This window comes from Delphinus delphis, chromosome 15 (genome assembly GCF_949987515.2).
Source record: "Delphinus delphis chromosome 15, mDelDel1.2, whole genome shotgun sequence".
Taxonomy (NCBI): Eukaryota; Metazoa; Chordata; class Mammalia; order Artiodactyla; family Delphinidae; genus Delphinus; species Delphinus delphis.
The window spans coordinates 83198861-83219081 of NC_082697.1; the positions used below are offsets into that span (position 1 = coordinate 83198861).

At 55.8% G+C, this 20221-nt stretch overlaps 2 protein-coding genes across 3 annotated transcripts in view; one reads left to right on the plus strand and one right to left on the minus strand.

Annotated features, from left to right (window-relative positions):
• The window catches only part of USP42 (ubiquitin specific peptidase 42), a 33930-nt gene extending 25475 nt beyond the window's left edge, over positions 1 to 8455 (plus strand). The window contains exons 15-18 of the mRNA XM_060032444.1: positions 1712 to 3169; positions 4199 to 4506; positions 6503 to 6546; positions 7463 to 8455. Coding sequence (XP_059888427.1) covers positions 1712 to 3169; positions 4199 to 4506; positions 6503 to 6510 — 1774 coding nt within the window. The 3' untranslated portion in view covers positions 6511 to 6546; positions 7463 to 8455. The remainder of the gene's footprint in view (positions 1 to 1711; positions 3170 to 4198; positions 4507 to 6502; positions 6547 to 7462) is intronic.
• An 866-nt stretch (positions 8456 to 9321) lies between these two features.
• Positions 9322 to 20221, minus strand: part of CYTH3 (cytohesin 3) — an 89852-nt gene continuing 78952 nt past the window's right edge. Inside the window, exons 6-14 of one of the 2 annotated variants that reach the window (XM_060032484.1) lie at positions 17621 to 17701; positions 16621 to 16733; positions 16385 to 16533; positions 16080 to 16191; positions 12274 to 12350; positions 12102 to 12173; positions 11836 to 11990; positions 11588 to 11683; positions 9322 to 9917 (exon numbers count right to left, since the gene is read on the minus strand). In XM_060032484.1, the coding sequence (XP_059888467.1) occupies positions 11611 to 11683; positions 11836 to 11990; positions 12102 to 12173; positions 12274 to 12350; positions 16080 to 16191; positions 16385 to 16533; positions 16621 to 16733; positions 17621 to 17701 (832 nt within the window). In that variant the 3' untranslated portion in view covers positions 9322 to 9917; positions 11588 to 11610. Of the gene's footprint in view, positions 11684 to 11835; positions 11991 to 12101; positions 12174 to 12273; positions 12351 to 16079; positions 16192 to 16384; positions 16534 to 16620; positions 16734 to 17620; positions 17702 to 20221 lie in introns of both variants that reach the window. The other variant, XM_060032483.1, reaches the window with a different exon arrangement.

The window sequence follows — 20221 nt, forward strand, 5'->3', positions numbered from 1 at the left end:
AGGATACGGTCCCAAGGCCGTGGGACGCGGGCCGGGGAGTCACAGCAGGGCCTGTGGGTGCGGCCGCTCTGGAAGTCTTAGGGTGAACCTTTTGGACCCTGGAATGATTTGAATAACGATCTGTTGAACTCATTCATGTTCCTTTTAAGAAAGTAAACACGTACAGGGTCTGTTAGTCCAGCTGACGCCCACCCCCCCCCCCGCAGCACCCCTCCTCTCTGGGGCCCCTCCTCTCTGGGGCCCCTCCTCAGCCCCTGGCTGGGCCTCCCGCCAGCACCATCCCACTCAGCCCCCCGTGTGACAGGCACCTGAGGAGGTGTGAAGGGGTGGCGCAGGGCTTCTCGACTGTCCAATAGCGAAGCCTTGGTTTTGCTCCCTTTAGAATTCTGAAATTAAATTCCTAGTTAAGATCGTCTGTCTCCACACTTAAAAAAAAAAGAAGTCAGTGCATTGACCTCAATGTCATGTGATGGGAGTAGAAGGAAGGGTCAGAGGCAGTGGCGTGTCGCCACGTGAACAGCCCGGGAGACGGTGCCACCGCAGGACGCGGGGTGGGCCAGCAGCTTGGCGCCACGCACAGGTCGCATCACGCACGTCAGCGCCGTGACGTCCTCCTGGTAGACGACTTCTGGCCAAGCTCTGACCAACCTGAGATCAACACCCTAGTGGTGTCTGTGAAATGGCCAGTAATAGAGCCGGGGTTTTCACCCACGTGAACGTTGGGACATGGGCTGTTCTGTGGGACCGCCTGCCTCACCCCCACCCACTGGTGCTGGTGAGGCTCCCCCATCGTGGGGCTAACCCAAAAATGCACCCCACATTTCAGAAGGGCCCTGCGGGGGGCGTGCTCTCACCAAGAACCACTGTTAGGAATGCTCAGAAGAACGAGCAAAGAGCACGTACTCCCAGTCGACCCTGGGCACTTGAACACTCAGTCCCTGGCAGGATAGCTGTCCTCCTTTCTCTGTCCTTGTCCGGCTTAGTTGGTCTTCAAATGTAATGTGTGCGAGAATTGTGACAGGTGATTGTGTAAGCAGTCAGTCCCCAGCTACGCACGTTTCCTAACCTCACGTGCAGCCTTGAACACGTCACTGCCACACTCTAGATCACACGTGTCTTCTCTCTCCCAGATATTTTCCCGCTGCAGAGCGGGCCCGCTTTAGGGTTTTTCTTGCTTTCTGGCAGCTTTCATTAACTTCGAGACTCCATCAGAAGCAAGGCAGAGTTCTTTTACTACAGAAAGTGTTTCTAAAGCCTCAGTGATTCCTCACAATTTGCAGGTAATTCAGGGAGCTCTTGGCTGTGTCTGGAGGTAGCTACTCTAGCTCCGAGGCTCCAGGAAAATTCAGAGAAAAGGGATCCAGAGGAAAAGTAAGAGCCCCATCGTTACTTGACTTTTCTGATGGTTCGGACTTGGTTATTAAGAAGAATTAGAAGTATATCTGAAAACAGAAGGCGCCTAGAATTGCGGAATTATTATTGCTGAAAAATGGGGTAGGCTTGATACCAATTTTTACATTTTTATTTAATGAGAAAATTTGAAGTTTCCAAAAATGATAAGCCCAGTTTTAGGTTTAAACCAGATGTAGTAAAGCCATACAGTATTTAGTAAATGAACGATTTGAAGCGTTTGTCCCTGTGAGCCAGGAAGCCGGGAAGCAAACAAGTAAGTGGCTGATTGCTTTCTTTCTTTCTTTCGGTGGGGCTGCAGTACAACTGGGACAGAGGAGAGGCCTCCGCAGGACCCCGAGGCTGAGCTGGAGGCTGGCAGCTCCGTTCCCGATTCCCGTGAGAACCTAGAGCTGGTCATGAGCCTTAGCAGCAAATTCAAGAAGGTTTTGTTGCCCTCAGACGCCAGCATCAAACCTACCAAAGAAGAAGTCTCTGAAAACATTTTGGCAAAACCCGAGGAGGCTTTGCCGAGTATCAACACCTTTTGTAACACCAACAAGGATACCCTCGGGGGTGACCAGCTTCCTAAACCGTGTGATCCAGGGAATTTAACAAACGATCAGAGCAAACCGTCCCAGGACGTGAAAGGGACGTCACCAGAGCGTCCCCAGGACCCGGCGGCAGCAGAAGCCGCGGGGAGGCTGAGCCCGAGCCCCTTGTCAGGTACCGAGGGCAACTGTGAGCCTGAGCCCTTGGGTCACAGCAGTCGGGACAGAGGCACGGATGTGGAGGGTCCCCCTAAAAGCACAGGGGTGTCCGCAGATGGGGTGCCCTCTCCGCAATTAGACAGGATCGCAGAAAACCGTCCAGAGGGGGTCCCCGAGCAAAGTAACGGTGAGAGAGGTGAAGACAGTAAGGCCGGGCAGAAGGTCCAGGAGGCTTGTGCAGTGCAGGAAAAAACCAGCAGCCTCAGAAAGGTTGACCGAGGACATTACCGCAGCCGAAAAGACCGATCGTCCAGCGGCGAGCACGCGCGGGACAGCAGGAGCGGGACGGAGGAGCAGCCTCGCCGGAGGCGACCCCACCATGAGTGGAAGCGGTGCCGGTCCGAGCGGCCCGAGCCCTGCGCCGCGGCCCCGCACGCCCCCTGCCCCGGATCCCTGGCCAGGTCCGGCCACCCGCGCTCCCGGAGCATGGGGGCCCCCGACCAGGAGTGGGGCCGCTACCACCACGCTGAGGCCGAGCACGCCTGGGCCCGGGAGAACTACCCGGACGGGATGCGCTGGGGGCGGTTCAGGTACCACCACGACAGATACGCCTCGTACCCGGCCCGCGAGCCGTGGGAGTGGAGGCCCCTCCACGGCGAGCGAGAGTACGACCGAGCCGGGCCCTACAGCGGCCGGCCCCACAAGGACCACTACAGAGGCCGGAAGGGCCACGAGCCGGCGGCCAAAGAGAGGGACCGGCACCGCATCAGCAGCCCCGGGGCGGGCCCGGCCCACACGCCCCCTCCACACCCTGCTGACAAGTACGCCCACGACAAGGCTGCACTGGGGGCTGAAGACAGAGGCTGTGACCTCGCCGGTCAGTTTCACGAACACAAAAACATCAAGTCACGAAAACGGAGGTACAGTAGTGTAGGGGATAAAGACAGCCACGTAGAAAAGAAAGCCTGGAGAAGCTTACAGAAGGATCCTTTAGAGGAGCCTAAAGTGAAGAAGCACAAAAAATCAAAGAAAAAGAAATCCAAGGACAAACACCGAGAGCGGAATTCCAGGTGAGGGCATGTGTGCTTGGTGACAGGTGAAGGGCTGTGTCCTGTGTATGTGACTCTGATTTGTACTTTTCATCCCTGTGGGTTTTGGACTTCCCTGTTTTTATAGATTCCTATAACTTAGCTCTGTGTTAAGCTGGATCTTATTTCATGGTATTTTAAAATGCCCGAAAACCATCTTTTAAGATGATGTTGCCGTTTTCAGTTAGTGCTTTTTAACTTCTAGGAGTAAGTGTGCAGTGTTTGGTAGATAGATAAAACTTGGGATGTTTTGACTTCACAGTGATTGTTAATATATTTATTCACAGATTTAGTTATATTTTCACATCTGCTGATACTTTCTTTACCCTCAGTGACTACTGCCTCGTGGCAGGAAATGGGAGGCCGCCACCCTGTTGAACGTGCCTGTGACCCAAAGGGCTGAGACACATCGTTTGTTGCATTTGCCTCTGTCTAGTTTTCTGTCTCCATTTCTCAGTTTGAAATCTCATTGGGACATTTGTATTTTTAAAAAGCTAAATTGGTCAGTAGTTTTCTTGAAAATGACTTCTCCACGATGAGAGGGGCGAGCACACACACGGTTACTGCACATTGCGTGCTACACGTTGGCGTCTCGTAAAATCGAAACCCTGGGAAGAGGTTACCAGGAGGCATAGGTAGAGAGTGTGGTTACTTGAAGGAAAAGGAAATCAAACTTCCTTCCCTCCTATGTGCCTGAGACACCTGGCAAAAATATTTTTTCCTTCAGCCACTAGTTTCAGGAAAAATTGACGAAATCCTTCCTCTGGTGTTCTGGCCATAGCTCCCCTCCCAAACAAAGCTGAAGGGCATCGGTGGGGAAAGGTTGAAATTGGTGAACTTATGACCCCAGACTTAAAAAATTATTACAATGAAAACAACGCATTTTTCATTATAGGGTTTACCTGTGTTCACGTAATGAGTGTCAACAGTAGTGAGTATAAATCGAAGACCAGTTCTCTTTGGGGTGGTTTGCTTTTCCGGTGGTTTGAGTTCTGGCTTTTTCTTCTGCAGGCGGCAGCAGTACTCAGACCTTTTGGTAACGCACTCTGATGCCGACCTGCACAACAGACACAAGAAGAAAAAGAAGAAGAAGAAAAAGAAGAAGCACTCAAAATCAGAGAACTCGCTTAGAGATTCAGAGCCACTCTTGCCCGAGGCCACCAGCTGTGAGACTGTGGACCATTTCCAGGGAGCGGACAGCGCTTTCCCCCTCATGGCCAGCCAGCCTCTGGATGGTGTGGGACCTTGCCCTGAGAAAACAAAACATTTCTGGATGGAAACGAGGGATGACAGGTGTCATCTGTCTAAGTGTGGCCAGGGTAAGAGGACATACTTGGAACTGCGAATATAGAAACTCTTTTCTTTGGAAAGGGTGGTTAACACAGGGAAGGAGCCTCAAAGGGCATAGAAGGTGTAAGTCCCCTCTGAGCTCCCCGCCCTGTGTCCTCTGCCCGACGGCTGGCCCGAGGCTGCTGTGGCCGGTCTCGACGGTTAGCCGTGCTGCCGCGGCGCTTACTGGAGACCTGAGTTACGCGGAACCGGGAACCTCTGGAATTGATGGCTCTGAGTGTCTGATTGTGGACCAGAACTTCTGTTTTTAAGCCATTTTTGATAGAAATGTTGTGGTACATTCTTTCTCTCCAGAATCCTTAAGCCTTTGGCATTGTGAGTAGAACCTAGAACTCAGTTTGGTGACTGGCTCGCTGGACGTCATGCTTCAGGCCTGCGTTGGTGAAGCTCAGGCTCCTGACGGGGTGCCCTGGGTCACTGCAGGCCTCTGGGCTCTGGGATTCTTGTCTGCTTTGCACAGCTCTGCCTTCCCTTGTAACTTCCCAGCCTTTTCTACTCTGATTGCTCTGAAAGCAGAGCCCCCCTTGCTTCCTCATCTGTTCCAATGACCTTCGACCCTGGAAGGAGTGCTGAGCGTTTTTGAGGGGGCCGGGGGCCCCCCTAGGGCAGGGCTGGACTGGCCGCCGCCTTTGCGCGGCCTGACGGTAAGGAAGGATTTGACGTTTTTAAATGGTTGGAAGAGTCAAAAGAAGAATATTTCATTTCACATGAAAATCGTGTGAAATTGAGGTGTCAGTAGAGCCGCAAGGAGCCCAGCCCAGCCCGCCTGTCCGCCCGTCCATGGGGACAGGTTTGCTGGCCTCGCCCTGGAGCCCTGAGGCGCACCCTCACGACCCTGCCCGCTGTCCTAGATGTCCAGGGGTCAGGGGGTTCTCGACTGCGTCCTGGACCCGGGTGAGGTATCGTTTGTTCGGGGGCAGCCCTGTCCCTTCCAGTGGCCCAGTCCCATGATGGTTGGTGGAGGAGGGACAGATGGCTGCACAGTGCACTGGCGTTTGGAGGAGCCGAGGACGGGGGGGTGGGGGGTGTTCCTGAGTGGTGGGGGGAGTGCTGGGGCGCGCGGAATGGGTGAGGAGTCGTAGGGACGGCAGGAAAGGGAAGCTACCGGCGGGTTTGCTCTGTGTGTTTGTTAAGAGGGGAATTACTTGCATTTCCGCATTGGTTTCCCATGAACAGTTCAGCGATTCGGGGAAGGCGCTTGCTGGGGATGAGTCCCTTCTGATGTCTGCTTGGTGCTTGGGGCGAAGTGGAGACGGGCTGTTCGTGTGCATTCTGCGCAGATCCGCAGGGATTCTACATTTTTGCCAGAATCCCCTTCCGGCTGCAGGTCTCTGGTGAGGACCACAGCTGGAGGCCGCCAGTGCACCCGCAGAGCTGGCTCGGGGGACAGTAGGTGGCGTGCAAAGCCCAGTAGTGGGCATGTGGTGGCCCAGACCGCCTCTCCAGAGGCTGCAGGAGATGGGGTGGCCCCTTTCCTGTCCTCGATCTGATGGCGCCCAATGACTGGCTTGGGCGCCCGTCCCATCCTGACCTCCCGGGAAGGGCCACCTGCTCGGGCCCAGGCCAAGCATCGCTGTTGGCTGGTGGAGGCCGGACGTCTTGGCCTGCGTGTGTCTGTCCTGGTGCCTTGACCACTGACCTGTCTTCCAGACTCCTGTTCTCTGGCGCCATCAAGCTCTCGACTTCTTTGGCCTGAGATCTGTTCTCACCTAATGCTGAAAGGCTGATGAGTTTACTGGGGCCAGAGTGGACTATTGCTGAGGGGACGTGGTCCTCAGTCATCACCTCAACTCTTGTTTTCAGTGAAACACTTGGAGACACAGCTTGTGTAGGACTGATTTCAGGCAACAGACATTAAGCTACTGAGGACTGCTTCTGAGTGTAATCACGTAACGCACACAGAGCATAGGCACTAAAATTTTTGCAAAACCATCATTAAAATGTTTCCTAACCTTTGCTTTCTAGGTGATTGAAAACGTGGCTTCAAGACAAAAAATTCACTGGTTACGGTAAGCTCTTTTCGTCTATGTTCTTCCTGTTTGTTTGTAGAGCCGCTGAGGGGCCCTGAGGAGGGAGCTTTGGGACTCGGCTTCGGGGGTAGCAGGTGGGGAGTCAGTCCTTGTGTGGTGGGGGTGGATTTGGGCCCCTTAAGTCAGAGAGTAGCTCTGCTCCCTCCCTCCCTCCCTCGTTGTGAGAAAGTGAGGCCAGGTCAGAAGCTTCAGAATCAAGTCATTTGATAAACATTTGAAAGATGGAGAAGCCATGTCCTCTCGCAGCCCCACCTGAGGGGCCGAGAGAGGGGAGCCCTTCCCGTGCCCGCCGCCCGCCCTGCGCACCGAAAGGGCTCAGGCTTGGTTTGATCGGAATGGGTTTTGGGTGCTTTTTTACAGCAAATCAAAACCTGGAGTGTCGTTTCCTCCTGGCCTCGTACTCAGTGGCCCCGGGAGGTGGGGTTGGTGTCCTGGGCGCGCTGCAGCTGCAGGGTTGCTCTCCGGAGGAAATTTTGTCCAAACGTGTAACTTCTGGTAGTCGGCAAGGGGGGTTTAAGTGAACTGTCCGCAGGAGATTAACTTGCAGTTGATTAACACGCTTTACAGCGTGTCATCAATGGGAAGACCGGAGCCGCATTAAGGAATTAGCCTCTTCCTACCTAGAGCAAGGGAATCGCCGGGTTGCGGCGGCTCCGCGGCGGCCGGGCTGGCGGGACCGCGCCCAGCAGAGGGCGCCCTCCGCGCAGGCCCCGCGCCACCGCCGGCTCCTTCACCGCCCGCGGGGAGGCAGGCGGGCTCCCCCCAGAGACCTGGGGGCGCCTGCTAAGGCGAGGGCGTGAATGAAGAAGAGAAGTCCCGCCCGGGGCTCACGGGGCGCTGGGCTCCCACTTCCTGCCTCTGGACCAACTAACGCCCGCTGCCTCTTGTCTTTCAGATTCAACGTGTTCAACAGAAGCCATCCCCAACCCACATTAAATTACAAATAGAGAAAATAACTTGAAATCTGCGTGGTGCTTCTTTAGTGTAAATAGTGTATAGATTTTACCATGGAGGACTTTTTTTTTTAGTTTTTACCTTTTCTTAATTACCCTTATTCCAAATGGGTGAACACTTTCTACAACTGCTGACCACTGTAAAATACTGTGTATATAAACCACATTGAAAATAACGCCCTGGACTAGAACATCTCAAATGCTGCTTAATCACAGACTCAGGTTGATCACTCGTATTCCATGTAATGCTCCTCCAAGTTAGACATCCGGTGCAAGACCAACCGGGAAACCATGGAATTATTAAAAGTACAAACTGACAGTGTGTATATTTAATTTAAAAACTTATTTAAAGATTCACAAGCTCTCAACTAGACTTTTGAGAGCAGTCTGTTTTCTGTAATGTCTGATACTAGAAACTAATTTGCTTCATATTTTAGTTGTATTCAAGATTTGAAGATTTTATAGACAAGTTCTGTTTTTGAACTTTGTGGAACTATTCCAATCAATTTACCAGTTATGATGAGTATTTACATTATGAATGTATAATCGGAACATTATTTGTAAGGCCTACAGTATGTTTTTATTACATAACACTTTTTTATACAGTGTCTCTTGTCTTGACTATGATATTGGAGTCTGAGTTGTCAGCTTGGTCCCTTAAAGTTTCTAGTTACAGACAAAAATCATACTGTGATTTTATTTTTAATATGGATATGCTATCAAACTGTGATACACTTATAATTCACTGGTCCTGCATCAGGAGTTGGAGTGGGGAAAACTGTATTTAATACAGTTTGTATCTGAATAATCTGTATGGTTTATACAGTTTGTGTTGTTCAGAGACGTCTAAAGTTTGATCTTTGTTTTTTTAAAGATTAAAAAAGCACTTGCCCCACTGTAAATATACAGCATGTAAAATTTATATAGTATATAAATGGCAGCAAATTAAACCTTTCGTGTCATTTTTTACTGCTGTTTTCCCCATTTGCTTACAGACACTTCTCTTGGACTTCTTTCTCTTTGCCTTCACTTTCCTAAAACCTCGAAAGCTCAAGCCACGGGCTCTCAGTCCCAGACTGGGAGGTGCAGACCCCAAATGGGTGAGGGAGAGTCAGGTGTGGGCTGCTGGACCCGACAGCCTCCCTACTTTAAAGAACCCAGTCACAGGCAATCTTGTTTTAACAGTGCGTCTTTATTTAACCAACACAGTATTTGCAATTTGACAGCCATTCACTCTCCAACTTCACCATCCACTTTACAACAAAATATCAATAATAGATATAGGGTATTTCTTCATGCAAGTTGGAGTATATACACTGAATAACACTCCAGAAGTCATATTATATATGTACATTATTTACATATTAACTCTATTTACTGTAAATAGAAATGTTTTCTAAGAAAAAAATAAAACAAGAAATCACAATGTGTGGTTTCTGGTCTACAACAGACCTAACTTCTCAGCAAAGCACATCTATGTAGATATATGCATTTTAACTTGAAAAATATGCATTGCTTTATATGCAGCATTAAATGCTGCTTCATCTATAAACAGCTCCTATTTGGACTCAACCTGGTACCACATTAAACTGCTCAACACTGTTCCGTGATCCTGAAGACACTTGCTTGTCTGGGTCCAGGGTGGGCCAATTAAACCCCACATGTTAGTGGGGGCTGGTGGGGCCGTGTAAGCCGCCGTCTCCCGCCCAGCGACCCCCTTCCCTGCCTCCTGCCCTCCGTCTCTGGAGGAGAGCTCTTTGGCCAGAGTTGGGACTGACAATTCAAGCACTGAGTGCAGACAGGGGGGTGGGGAGGGGGATGAACGGGGGACCACGCTGAGGTCCAGGCAGCCGGGCCCCACCCCACAGCCCCGTCAGGTTAACACTGTCACACAAAACCTGGAGTTACACGATTTCACGTAATACTCCCGAGGGCAAGTGACACAGATTCTGAGCACCATGGCCTTCTGCATCATTCTGGGCAAACAGGCCTCAGGCAAGGCTCCTTCACAGGTGGCCAGAGGAACAGATTTCTTCCAGGTGTTTCCTTATGCTCACTTCTCCCAGCCCCACCCTGAGGCACACCCGAAAGACAGAAAGCCCTGTATCCCCAGGGTCCTACCTGGGTCAGACAAAGGAGAGACAGGTTATTCCACACAAAATCCTGATGGAGCCCGCGCCCCAAGCAGCCCGGGCACAGGGCCAGCCCGAGGGGAGGGCGCTGCCAGGTCGTCGTCAGCAGTGTTTGGTCTGGTGGTCTGGGCAGCGTCCCTTTTCACGGAAGACTGGGGGCCAGAGTTGCATATACGCCAGTCACGCGCTTCAGGAATGCTGACTTGCCTTTCTCAAAACTACAGGGTCCAATCTGAGGTATCAGTACAGTAGCAAAGCCTAAAAGCTTGGGAATGAACCAAAAAAATCAGTTTGATGCATGTTGGAGAGTCCTGGGTGCAGACCCTTTCGCAGTCTGGTGTGACTTAGCGCTACAAGGTCAGCTGCACCGAGGCCAAAGGCCCATAGCCGTTCAGTCTCAGCATCAAGGCAGCTCCCAGGAACGGTTCCTTCTGCTCTTTACATCTCCACGTAAGTGCGTACAGCCTGCGGTTGCCACTCTCGGACTCTGCTTTTGCACAGGAGAGGTGATGACCTCTCACGTGTGCAAGCGGAGGGAGTGCTTTCGCGGCTGGCGCAGGGAAAGGAGGTCCTGCAGGGGAGGGACCCTCCACTGGAACGGCCCCTGTGGGCAAGGGGGTCCTATGTAGTACATGCAGGGGTCCTGGCGGCGGAAATAAAGCTCCCAATAAAAAGGCATCTGTCACCAGCCCCAAATGTCCCAGCACCCAGCGCCTCTTGGCCGGCCCACCTGTGCACCCTTGGGCCAGTTCTGCGACGTGCTGGGGCCCAGCTCCAGCCTGCCCTCAGCACACGACTGAGCACCTCTCTCTCATTCAGCCACCAGCAACCTGACAACCTCCTGGTCGGCGATCTTCAGCAGTCCCGTCACCAGTGCACGTTTGGGGTTTTAAACTATTTACAGAAAAGCCTAAGCGCTCCACTTCTTCATCCCCACCCCGCCGCCTGCTCTTTTCCCTCCCCATAACGAAAGACCAAATCTCTGAAAACATGGAATAAGGTTATCCCTATCTCCTTATAGGTCTACTCATTACGTTAAGAAATGTGGTCAAATTATTCTAAGCATTCGTTTTGCCAACAAGTAGTGAAGACAGTGGTCACAGCTGGTCTGAACCACGTATTCAGCTGGACCACAGGACACTGCTGTTTGTGGGTGTCAGAAACAGTCAAACATGAGAAGTTTCATGTGGTCCAACACATACGCTGTCTATCCTGGGATTCAGAAGTTACAGGACAAATGCCCCAAACCGAAATTTATATTTTAACAATTTGCCTCTTTAGAAAGTATCTGTGGGACCACAAAGTCTGAGCTGAACGGTCCCGGAGGACTGGACTCCGCCCCGCCACGCCCAGTGCTGGCTGTCAAGGACACGTGCGCCTCCCTCCACCAGGCGCTCCCCTGGGCGCCCCCCACGGGCGGGGCGCCCCCCCAGCCCCCCGGGGACTGCATACGTGTACACATGTAATTGTTCTCAGTGCACAGTATATTCTTGTGTCCAGAAGTTAAATTTATAGCTGCCATTCTAAAAATACTACTGTTAGAAAGTATCTTTCATTATAATTTGAGAATATAAAAAGGCATATAAAAGCTATAATCCTATATATCTGAGAAAAAAAACAATAAAAAACTGGTAGCTTTTCCTTTCCTGTTATGATACAAAACAGCGGCTTCCAGAATGGCGAACACCGCCACAAAGGAACACGTGTGACCCCGCGTCTGCCACGCGGATTTTCACGGCTGAACCACCAGGCGCAGCTGCTGGACGAGACTTCGAGAAGGATGCGCTCGGCGCCGGGAGGGCAGCGGGAAGGGACGACGTGAGGCCCCTCGAGACCAGCGGGGGCCGCCGTCCCTGAGGAGCCAGGCCGCGGGTCCAGGGTGTTGCGGGGAGGCCCCCAGTCACTCTTTGCTGCGGGGTTTGAGTTTACTTTTACCTGCTGCTCAGGCCAGGAAAGCTCTATTTCTTATTGGCAATCCTCCTTTTCCTCGTGGCCAACATGTCATAGAAAGGATCCCTGCTGATACTCGCTCTGGGGGAAAAATGAGAAAGAAACTCGGTTAGGCGAGGAGGGCCGGTCCTCCCCCGCGCGGCCCCGCCCCCTCTGCCCCCACCCCCATGTGACCCACCCACAGCCCCGGGCCCCGCCCTCCGGCCCCGCCCCCGCTGGCCCGGGGGGCGCACCGGATGGACTTCATCCACTCCTCCTTCTCCTCGGGGCTGGGCGCCGAGATGCGGTACACCACGTGGTTGCCCTCCACCACCCGGCCGTCCGCCTCCGTCTTACAGGCTTTGATGACCTGCCCTTTGTGGCTCGGGTTATAAAGCTCGAAACAGTTCTGGTGGAGACAGACACGACAGTCACCCGGCGCCGGGGGGAGGGGAGGGAGGGGAGGGGAGGGGAGGGGAGGGGAGGAGAGGGAGGGCGGGGGGCAGGGAAGCCAGCTTACGGGTTTCCGCGGGTCTTCCACCTCCCGGATGCTCAGGTTCTCCAGCGGGATGATTCCCCGGGGCTCCTTATCCTGCGGGAGGAGAGCGCTCAGCCAGCCTCCCCCGGCACCCGCGGAGGGTCCCGCGACGCGACGCGGAGGACGGGCAGCCCCGCACTTGCCCTGCACTTACCGTCGTGTATTCAAAGTAATAAAGGCAGTTGTCGGTGAGGATGAACCAGCGCCGCTTCCAGGTTTTCACGCGCCCCCCTAAGAGCAGAGGGACCCCGTGAGTCAGGGCGGCGCGGGCCCTACACAAGTTAGTGCGCTTTTCATAAATGCCACAGGGGCCGAGCTGGGTTTTAAGTTTCCTTCCTCGAGGAAAATGTTTCACATTCTGCCCCCCGATTCCGCCCGCCACTCAGCCAAATGCTGGCCGTGCTGTGCTGCCTGGCCCGCCCCGCATGCACCCCGCCTGCCTGCGCGGCACCCAGATGAGCGCTTCCCAAATCTGCTTCCTGCAAGAGTTAGTCATGATGAATGGTCTTAATTTCCCCACATGGAAATGACAACAGGATGCAGGTCTGTCCAGGACTTAATCCCGTTACGTCAGGGCCATCATCACATTACTGAGGACTTCAGGCAGCCCTGGGATCCATCAAAATCGATTACGCCTTGGCCCAGGGAATTATTAGATTGAATTAATCTCTTAAGATCTGGGACACACACGTGTACACACACATACACACACACAGCACACACAGAGCTCATCTGCACCTACTCTCTTTACACTATGGAAAAGAAAATCTCTTTTACCCTCAAATATACAGCAGAAACAAACTGGTTTCCATTTCTAGTTTTTGCTCCTGATACAAAGTTTAAAAACAAAAACTGAAAGAGAAAACATGAGCCTGGTGACAGATGCCCACGATCTACGGGCACAAGGTAAGCAGCGGCTCCCCTGACCCACTGCTCCCCAGGGGACGTGCAGGCAGGCAAGACCCTCATGGCCAAGGGTCATAAACCCGGTCCCTGCTGTGAGGAGCTTGGGGAGCCCAGACAGGGACACAGGGGGACATGAAGGGACATGAAGGTCACCCTGAGGGCCAAGGCACGAGGGCCTGACTTTGTGGAGATCTGGGGTGGGGGGGGGGGAGAGACACGCATGAGGACACCCAGCTGCAGGGAGGGAGCCCCGCCTTCAGATTCAGTGCCACTGAGGGGTCCTCAGGGACTGAGACCCTCACCCCTGCGTCACTGATGATACGTCTGTCCTCGTGACGGCCGCAGGCAGGCTGGGTATACGGGGCGGCCATGCGGGGAGGCAGCCTCAGCCATGCCCTGAAGGAAAGTCCCCAGATTCCCCATCTCCCCCCATCTCGCTTCCCATCCCCATCAGAAGCCTTCATCCCCCCAAGGCCTCCATCCCCTTGAGGCACCACCCAACCCGTGTCTCTCAGACCCATGGGCTGGGTTCTCACTCCCCGAACCCTGCGTGCAGGCCCATCAGGGCTCTCTGTTCCCTGGAAGGCCTCTCGGCTCTTCGTACCTGGGTTCCCACCCACCCTGCGCCCAAGTTCAGTGGCAAGTCTGGAGGAGCCCTCCCTGGTCCAGCTCTTGAGACCAGGGGAGCCTCTCGGGCTGGGGGCTGTGGGCATCAAGATGGAGGTGTGTGGTCTGCGTTGACCCCTGAGCCCAGCCCAGCCCCAAGCCCCTTTTCAGGGTGGCTGGTGGTGATGCTCTTGGTCTCCGAGCCCCAGCAGGTTTTGATGAGGGAGACCGAGCGGCTCCACTCATGCACGTGTTTGCGGCTGGACTTCAGGACGCGGGGACACACACACACCTATAGGAAGGAGCCTGGCAACACCTGACTAGTATAAGCACCCACTTTCTCTTTGTAAACACCCTGCTGCTGGCACGGCTGTTAGCAGACACGCGCTCTCGTGCACATCGCGCACGCCTCTTCCCCACGCCAGCCCCACTCTGACCGCACTCCTGTCTGCGTTGACACAACTGACTCATTCTCAAAACATAGTGACTACATGGTATTTACTGTACCAGCGTGAAGCGACACCACCAAGCTCTGCTCTGGCAGGGCACCCAGGCCTCCTCAAGTGCAGTGTCCTCTAACTCACGATGAGAAACAACCAAGCAAGTCACACTGCGATCTCCGTTCCTATCCCAGCACGTGCGTGGCCACAATTCTGGCTTCTCTGCCCATGTGTCCAGGCCATGCAGGGGCCCAGGGCTGCGTGTCCTCACCGAGTATAGGCGCTGCACCCAGGCCCAACCCAACGCAGCCTCCGCATCTGCTTCCTGCAGACAGACCGCCTCCTCGGTCCCTCGGGGACTGACACCCAGTGACCCTTCCCAGCAGCTTGGCCAGCGTCACAACTCTTGGCAGAAGTCTGGAGTGCAGATGGGCCACCAGTGTGCTGGGATCCCCCTGGGGACGCTAAGAGCCCTGAGAGCAGAGCTGCCTCGGGAGCCAAGGCTCCGGGCTCCAGGTGTGAGCTGCGCCACCACCAGCTCTGTAGCCTTAACGAGGACACGAGCGCGGGGCCTCGGGAGCAGGGAAGCAGCAGACGCTGGGTGCCAGCCAGCCCTGCGGCTCGTGGCGGTGCTCTGTGCACTGGCGCTGTGGCCCGCTTATCTGCTCAATCAGGTCACAGGCCTGTTGTCACTCATTTTGTTCAGTCTCCAGAGCCAGCCACATCCCCGCTGGCCCTGGGGCACACTGGCTGCCGGGCCCGCTTGTGCTGTCACCATTCCGAGGGGGACACTTGCTGGCAACACAGCAACAGGAAGGGCCCAAGCGCTCTTCTGGGCACCCTCCTCTGCCCTCACCCCGGGACCACAGGCTGCATGGGATCTCAAAATCTGGTGCCTCTGGAAGGTTACTCAGCCATTCAAGTCCAAGGCTACAGTTCTGGGTTTTTAGGCCAAGATCCAGAACTCTTCCAAACCCTGGCGTAGCCAGAGGAAGGTCAGAGCAAGACCCCAAATCAGAACAGCTGACTGGCGTTGCGCACCCCCACGCCCGCCACACTGTCACACTGTCACCAGGCCCATGCTTATCCCCTCTCAGTTAAAGGCACGAAGTCACCAGAACTCCGTAGGCCCCGGTGTTTGCACAATGCCTGGGTGATGTGTCAGATCTCTCAGGCTCCAATGTCACAGGAAGGTGGAAATCCCAACCCCGACCAGAGTAAAAAACCCCTACCAATTCCTAAAATTGCCCAGAAAATAAAAATGCTATCCTGCTTGTTTGTCAGTGGTTATGAAGTCCTTAAAACGCTGCTGGACTCTACACAGGTGGTGCAGACATGCACCGCCCGGTGAGTGGGCGGCGGGTGATTTAGACCTCCCGGCTCAGGCCCTGAGGACACGGAGGCGTGAGCTTGTCCCCCCTGGGCATCCACACGCGCCTCCGGTCCCTCACTCCTCACCCAGCCCCGGTGGGCGTCATGGCCGCCGCACCCTGCAAGGAGGATGAGGTGACCCCAGCACGTCCGAAGCCATAAGGGCCAGATGGATGACAGCCAAGTCAGAGCTTCACACAAACCGACAGAGAGAAAGGAGAGGAAAAAGAAGCTGGGAAGGGGCAGGAAGCCACTGGGTACGTACCTCCTAACGCAGAACAAGCAGGGACAGCCCGTCACAGAACAGAAAGGTGGGAGCCACAAGCAGAAGGAAAACAACAAGAAGGCACATTTAAACCACTCATCAAAAATCAGCCACACCAAACCAAGAGAGGCGGCAGGTTCCGGGGTGGCGGCGCCTGCCTCTGGTACAGAAACTGCCGTGGGCTTATCTGGACACTAGGGGGGGCAGTTTGCTGGGACGGGCACTGCGTGCGGCCCCGGCAGAATGGCCTCGCTCGGCAGGGCGCGTGGGATGCTCAGTGGAGCGTTCGTGCCTCCGGTCGGGGAGGCACCGCTGGGGCTGCTGCCGCGGGAGGAGGGGCCTCGGCTCGGTCCCGCCCCCAGCGCCGCTCACCCAGCTTCAGGAGCCAGCCCTCCCGGTCCGGGTTGAAGAACGTGTGCGTCAGGTCGTTGCCATCGTCCTCGGGAATCTTAAACGGCTCGTTCTTGATGCTTTCGTACAGGTTCTGCGAGGCGGGAAGGCAGCGGGCGCGGGGACTCAGGCGGAGGAGGAACGGCCGCCCCCGCGTCACCCCCCCAACACGGGGCCCAGGGACCCTGTTAAGACGCCGTGAAACAAACGACCTGGTGCCGCTGCCCTTGAGCTGAGCCTGACGCTCCTGAGCACAGAGATCGGGGACGGGGGACGCGGGGGCTCACCCGTAGCAGCTCCTCAGGGAGGTCCCCGCCCTCGTTGATGCCGCGGTTCATGGTGACAAAGCGCTCGGCTGTGGGCTTGTCGCGCACGTTGTGGTTGTGAAGGCTAGTGTTGAGCATGATGATGGCGAAGGACAGCACGTAGCACGTATCTGGGGGGAGTCAGGGCCGCGGGGCGTCAGCGCTGGCCCAGCGCGCGACGCCCCTGCGTGTGCCCCGCGCCCGCAGCCCGCGCTCACCCGTGGACTGGAAGACGCCGGGGTTGCACAGGCAGTAGCGAGCCGCGAACGCTTCCATCATGCGGTCGATCTTCTGCGCCTCGCCCGGGAGTCTGAAGCTCCACAGGAACTGCCTGCAGGGGGACGAGAACCAGGGGGACATGCGCGTCTCCACGGTCCGGCTGGGCGGCGCCTCCGCGCCTAGAGGCCCCGGTCGGGGCTGCGGGCGGAGCGCGGGGACCCACGGGACACAGTGGCACAGCCGCTGTCTGTGCTCCGCCACCCACTTGCGGGAGCGAGTCGGGAGCCCCCGCGGCTCTGCGCCAGACACTGACCCAGAGGAACAGAATCCACGTGGACGCACCCCAGGCTCGCCAAGCCTGCACCTCCCCGTGACACCATTTTCAAACACTGAATCTAAAACTCCTGAACCACGGCTACAGGATTGGAACCCGCCAGTGTGTCCTTCAGCCGAGGCCAGGGGCTGAGCCCACGGACGCGAGTGGCAGACAGCAACACGGCTGCCACCTTGGTCCACAGGTGGGGGAACGGCCACAAGGAAACAGGCTCGAGCTGGGGCAGAGCACGGAGGAGAAAGGCCAGACCAGGACCAGCCAAGGCCGTCGGGCACGCTGGGGCCAGGGGTGGCCTCCGATGGCAGGAAACCCACACCCTCCCAGGCACATGCTGGGTGTCCACACGGTTGGTGTTCAAGGCCAAATGTGGCGTAAAGTGGGCCCATGCCCAGGCGGCGCTGAGACCACGTGCAGAAGTGGGAAGGAGGCACGCCCACAACTGTCAAATATCACACAAAATGAAAAAGCAAAGCAACTATGAATGGAACGCAGGACCGGCGGCCACAAGGATTCAGGCGTGGCCCGACACCCCCCCCTCCCCTCCCCTCCCCACCCTCCCCACCAGGCTGCAGGTCTGCAGAGGCCCTTAGCTTGCCAGTGGGTCACCCGGCACCGCTGGGCCACCCTCCCTCCCTCTGCACAAGAGCAAGTGATGAAACACTCACCTTAAGGCTTGTACAAGGTTGAGATCGGCAAACTCGTGGAGTTCCACAAAGGCTTGAAGAACCTTGATGTTAAATTCATCCCTGGGAGAGAAAACGTATTCTACAGCCTCACTGCGTGTATTTCAGTAATTTTAAACGACACCTCCTAGAGCAAGTTTTCACGGTTTTTATCGTCACAGGACTAAAAGATCAGGTATTTTTCACTGTGCGTTTGTTTTCAGGCTGAAAACAAAGGAGAGACCCTGTAGGATATTAAGCGTTTACTTCACCATCAGTACGAGTTAGGGTAAGACCCCAAATACAAGCCTGATGGCCAACGTTCCGAGTTCCCTGCACTGAGCTGTAAGGCACCGACCCAGGTGCTTGGTACAGATCCTCAACCTCCAAAACCACCACGAGGCAGGTGCTAATCTCGTTCCCACCTCCCAGGTGGGATCTTGAAGCTCAGAGACAGGAAGCAACTCCTCCAGGGTCATAAGGCAGAAAGCACAGTCCTGGACCCAGAAAGGATGGTTTGGAAGAGAAGTAACGCCTTACGTTAATAACTAGCTTTTAAAAACGAAACTTAGCATGAGAACACAGTGAAAAAGGTAAAGTTTTATGACAAAAAAACTGAAATGACATTAACAGCGACAGCTCAATACACTGGCATTTTAACTCCAAGCCGCTCCCACTGACCATGGAGACACCTGTAACTCGCCCTCCCGGGAGAGCAGGCCAGGCCTCACCTGAAGATGCTCACCTCCACAGGTACAGGCCCATGACCTGTCAACAGCAAGGAATGGCTGCAGCTCAGCACCCCTGAGACTGCGACGACACCACCCACCCGAGGGCTAAGGATGACACCCGAGGTGGGAAGAGGCCCCAGCACAAAGTATGTTTTGCAACTTCACCCCCTCCTTTTTCTTTGAGATGAGCTGGTGGCAGGTGTGGGGCTGCTGCCTGAGGGCCCTGGGGCTCCAAGCCCTGGGTGTGCAGAAAGGGGTGTGGATGGGACCCTCCCGGGAAGCAGTGAGCACTCAGCCCGCTGGAAAGACTGGCTCTCGGGCCCTGGTTTGTCCAACGCTGCACCCACCAGCTGGTGTCCTGCTGAAAGGCCGCGAGACTTCGTAAAGGGCACGCTCGGGGCGGGTGGGTGTGTGTACACGTGCGTGCGTGCGCGCAAGCGTGCTGAGCACCAGAGGAGTGGCAGGCAGGCTGGGGTACAGATTTGTGCAGCAGGGACAGGCCTGTGACCCAGCACAGCGGTCTGTTCTAAAGTCCGCGTTGAAGGCAAGACGGCACACAGCAGGGTCCCGGAGCTCAGGGAGCCCCGCCGTGAGGCCGCCACCTCCACCCGGAGAGGAGGAGCGGGGCTCCGGGCTCACAGGTGTTCAGTGCTCAGCTTGCAGCCAGTGTGAAGCCCCCCAAGGCAGGGGGGCTCCACCCATCCCTCGCTGGAGGGCGGTGTCGGGGGCCTCAGTCCTGCGAATTCAATTCTGCCTCCGCGCCAGCCCTCCAGGGACTGCCTGCAGGCCAGGCCACTCTCCAGAGCTCTCCACCCGACCGCCCACCAGGCCTCGCAAGCTCCTCGCCCCGATGCCCCACCTCCCAGGCGGCTCGGCCCACGGCCCAGAGCCTCTCACCGCTGCATCACCCCGGCCAGACCTTCCCCCCAGCTCTCCCTGGACCTCAGAGCCAGAGCCTGAGCGCCTCTCACCTCCGGAGCAGCCGCCAGCCTGGCCAGAGCCACCCTCCCCGCTCCCGCCTCCGCTCTGCCGCTCGCTCCGCACGGGGACCATCTGGTCCAGACGGAACACACATCCCTGCCCCTCCCCCGCCGGGAGCCTTCCACACCCCCACTTCCCATCACCCTGAGCACAGCCGCCCCTCCAGCATCCCCACACAGGTGCCGCCGCCCCAGTCGGACGCCCTGACCAGCCTGTCACACTGCTACCCACTCGCCCAGCTCTTCCGCGGTCCCTTTGCCCTGGTCACCTCTGACATACCATGTTTGCTTATTTAGTTTGCTTGTTATGTACTGTCTGTATTACTGCAGCCAACGCAGTTCCACAGCGGAGGTACCAACGCCACCCAAGCGCCTAGAACAGTGCCTGGCACGGAGCCAGGACTTCATTTCTTTCTCTTTTTTGGCTGCGTTGGGTCTTCATTGCTGCGTGCGGCCTTTCTCTAGTTGCAGCGAATGGGTGCTACTCTTCATTGCGGTGGCTTCTCTTGTGGCAGAGCACGAGCTCTAGGCACGCGGGCTTCAGTAGTTGCAGCAGGCAGGCTTCAGTAGTTGTGGCTCGCGGGCTCTAGAGCACAGGCTCAGTAGTTCTGGCGCACGGGCTTAGTTGCTCTGCGGCACGTGAGATCTTCCCAGACCGGGGCCCGAACCTGTGTCCCCTGCATCGGCAGGCAGATTCTTAACTACTGTGCCAGCAGGGAAGTCCCCATATTTTTGGACTACAAATCTGCAGGCACTGCCAGACCGCGCATTACACTAACGTCATAGTTAATTTAATCTCTGTAGTCGCACACCAGCCAGAGGACGCCGGGGAGTCACTCAGACTCTGGCCCTCCTAGCACGTTGTCCTGTGCTAGGTGCCTGTTAGACTCGGT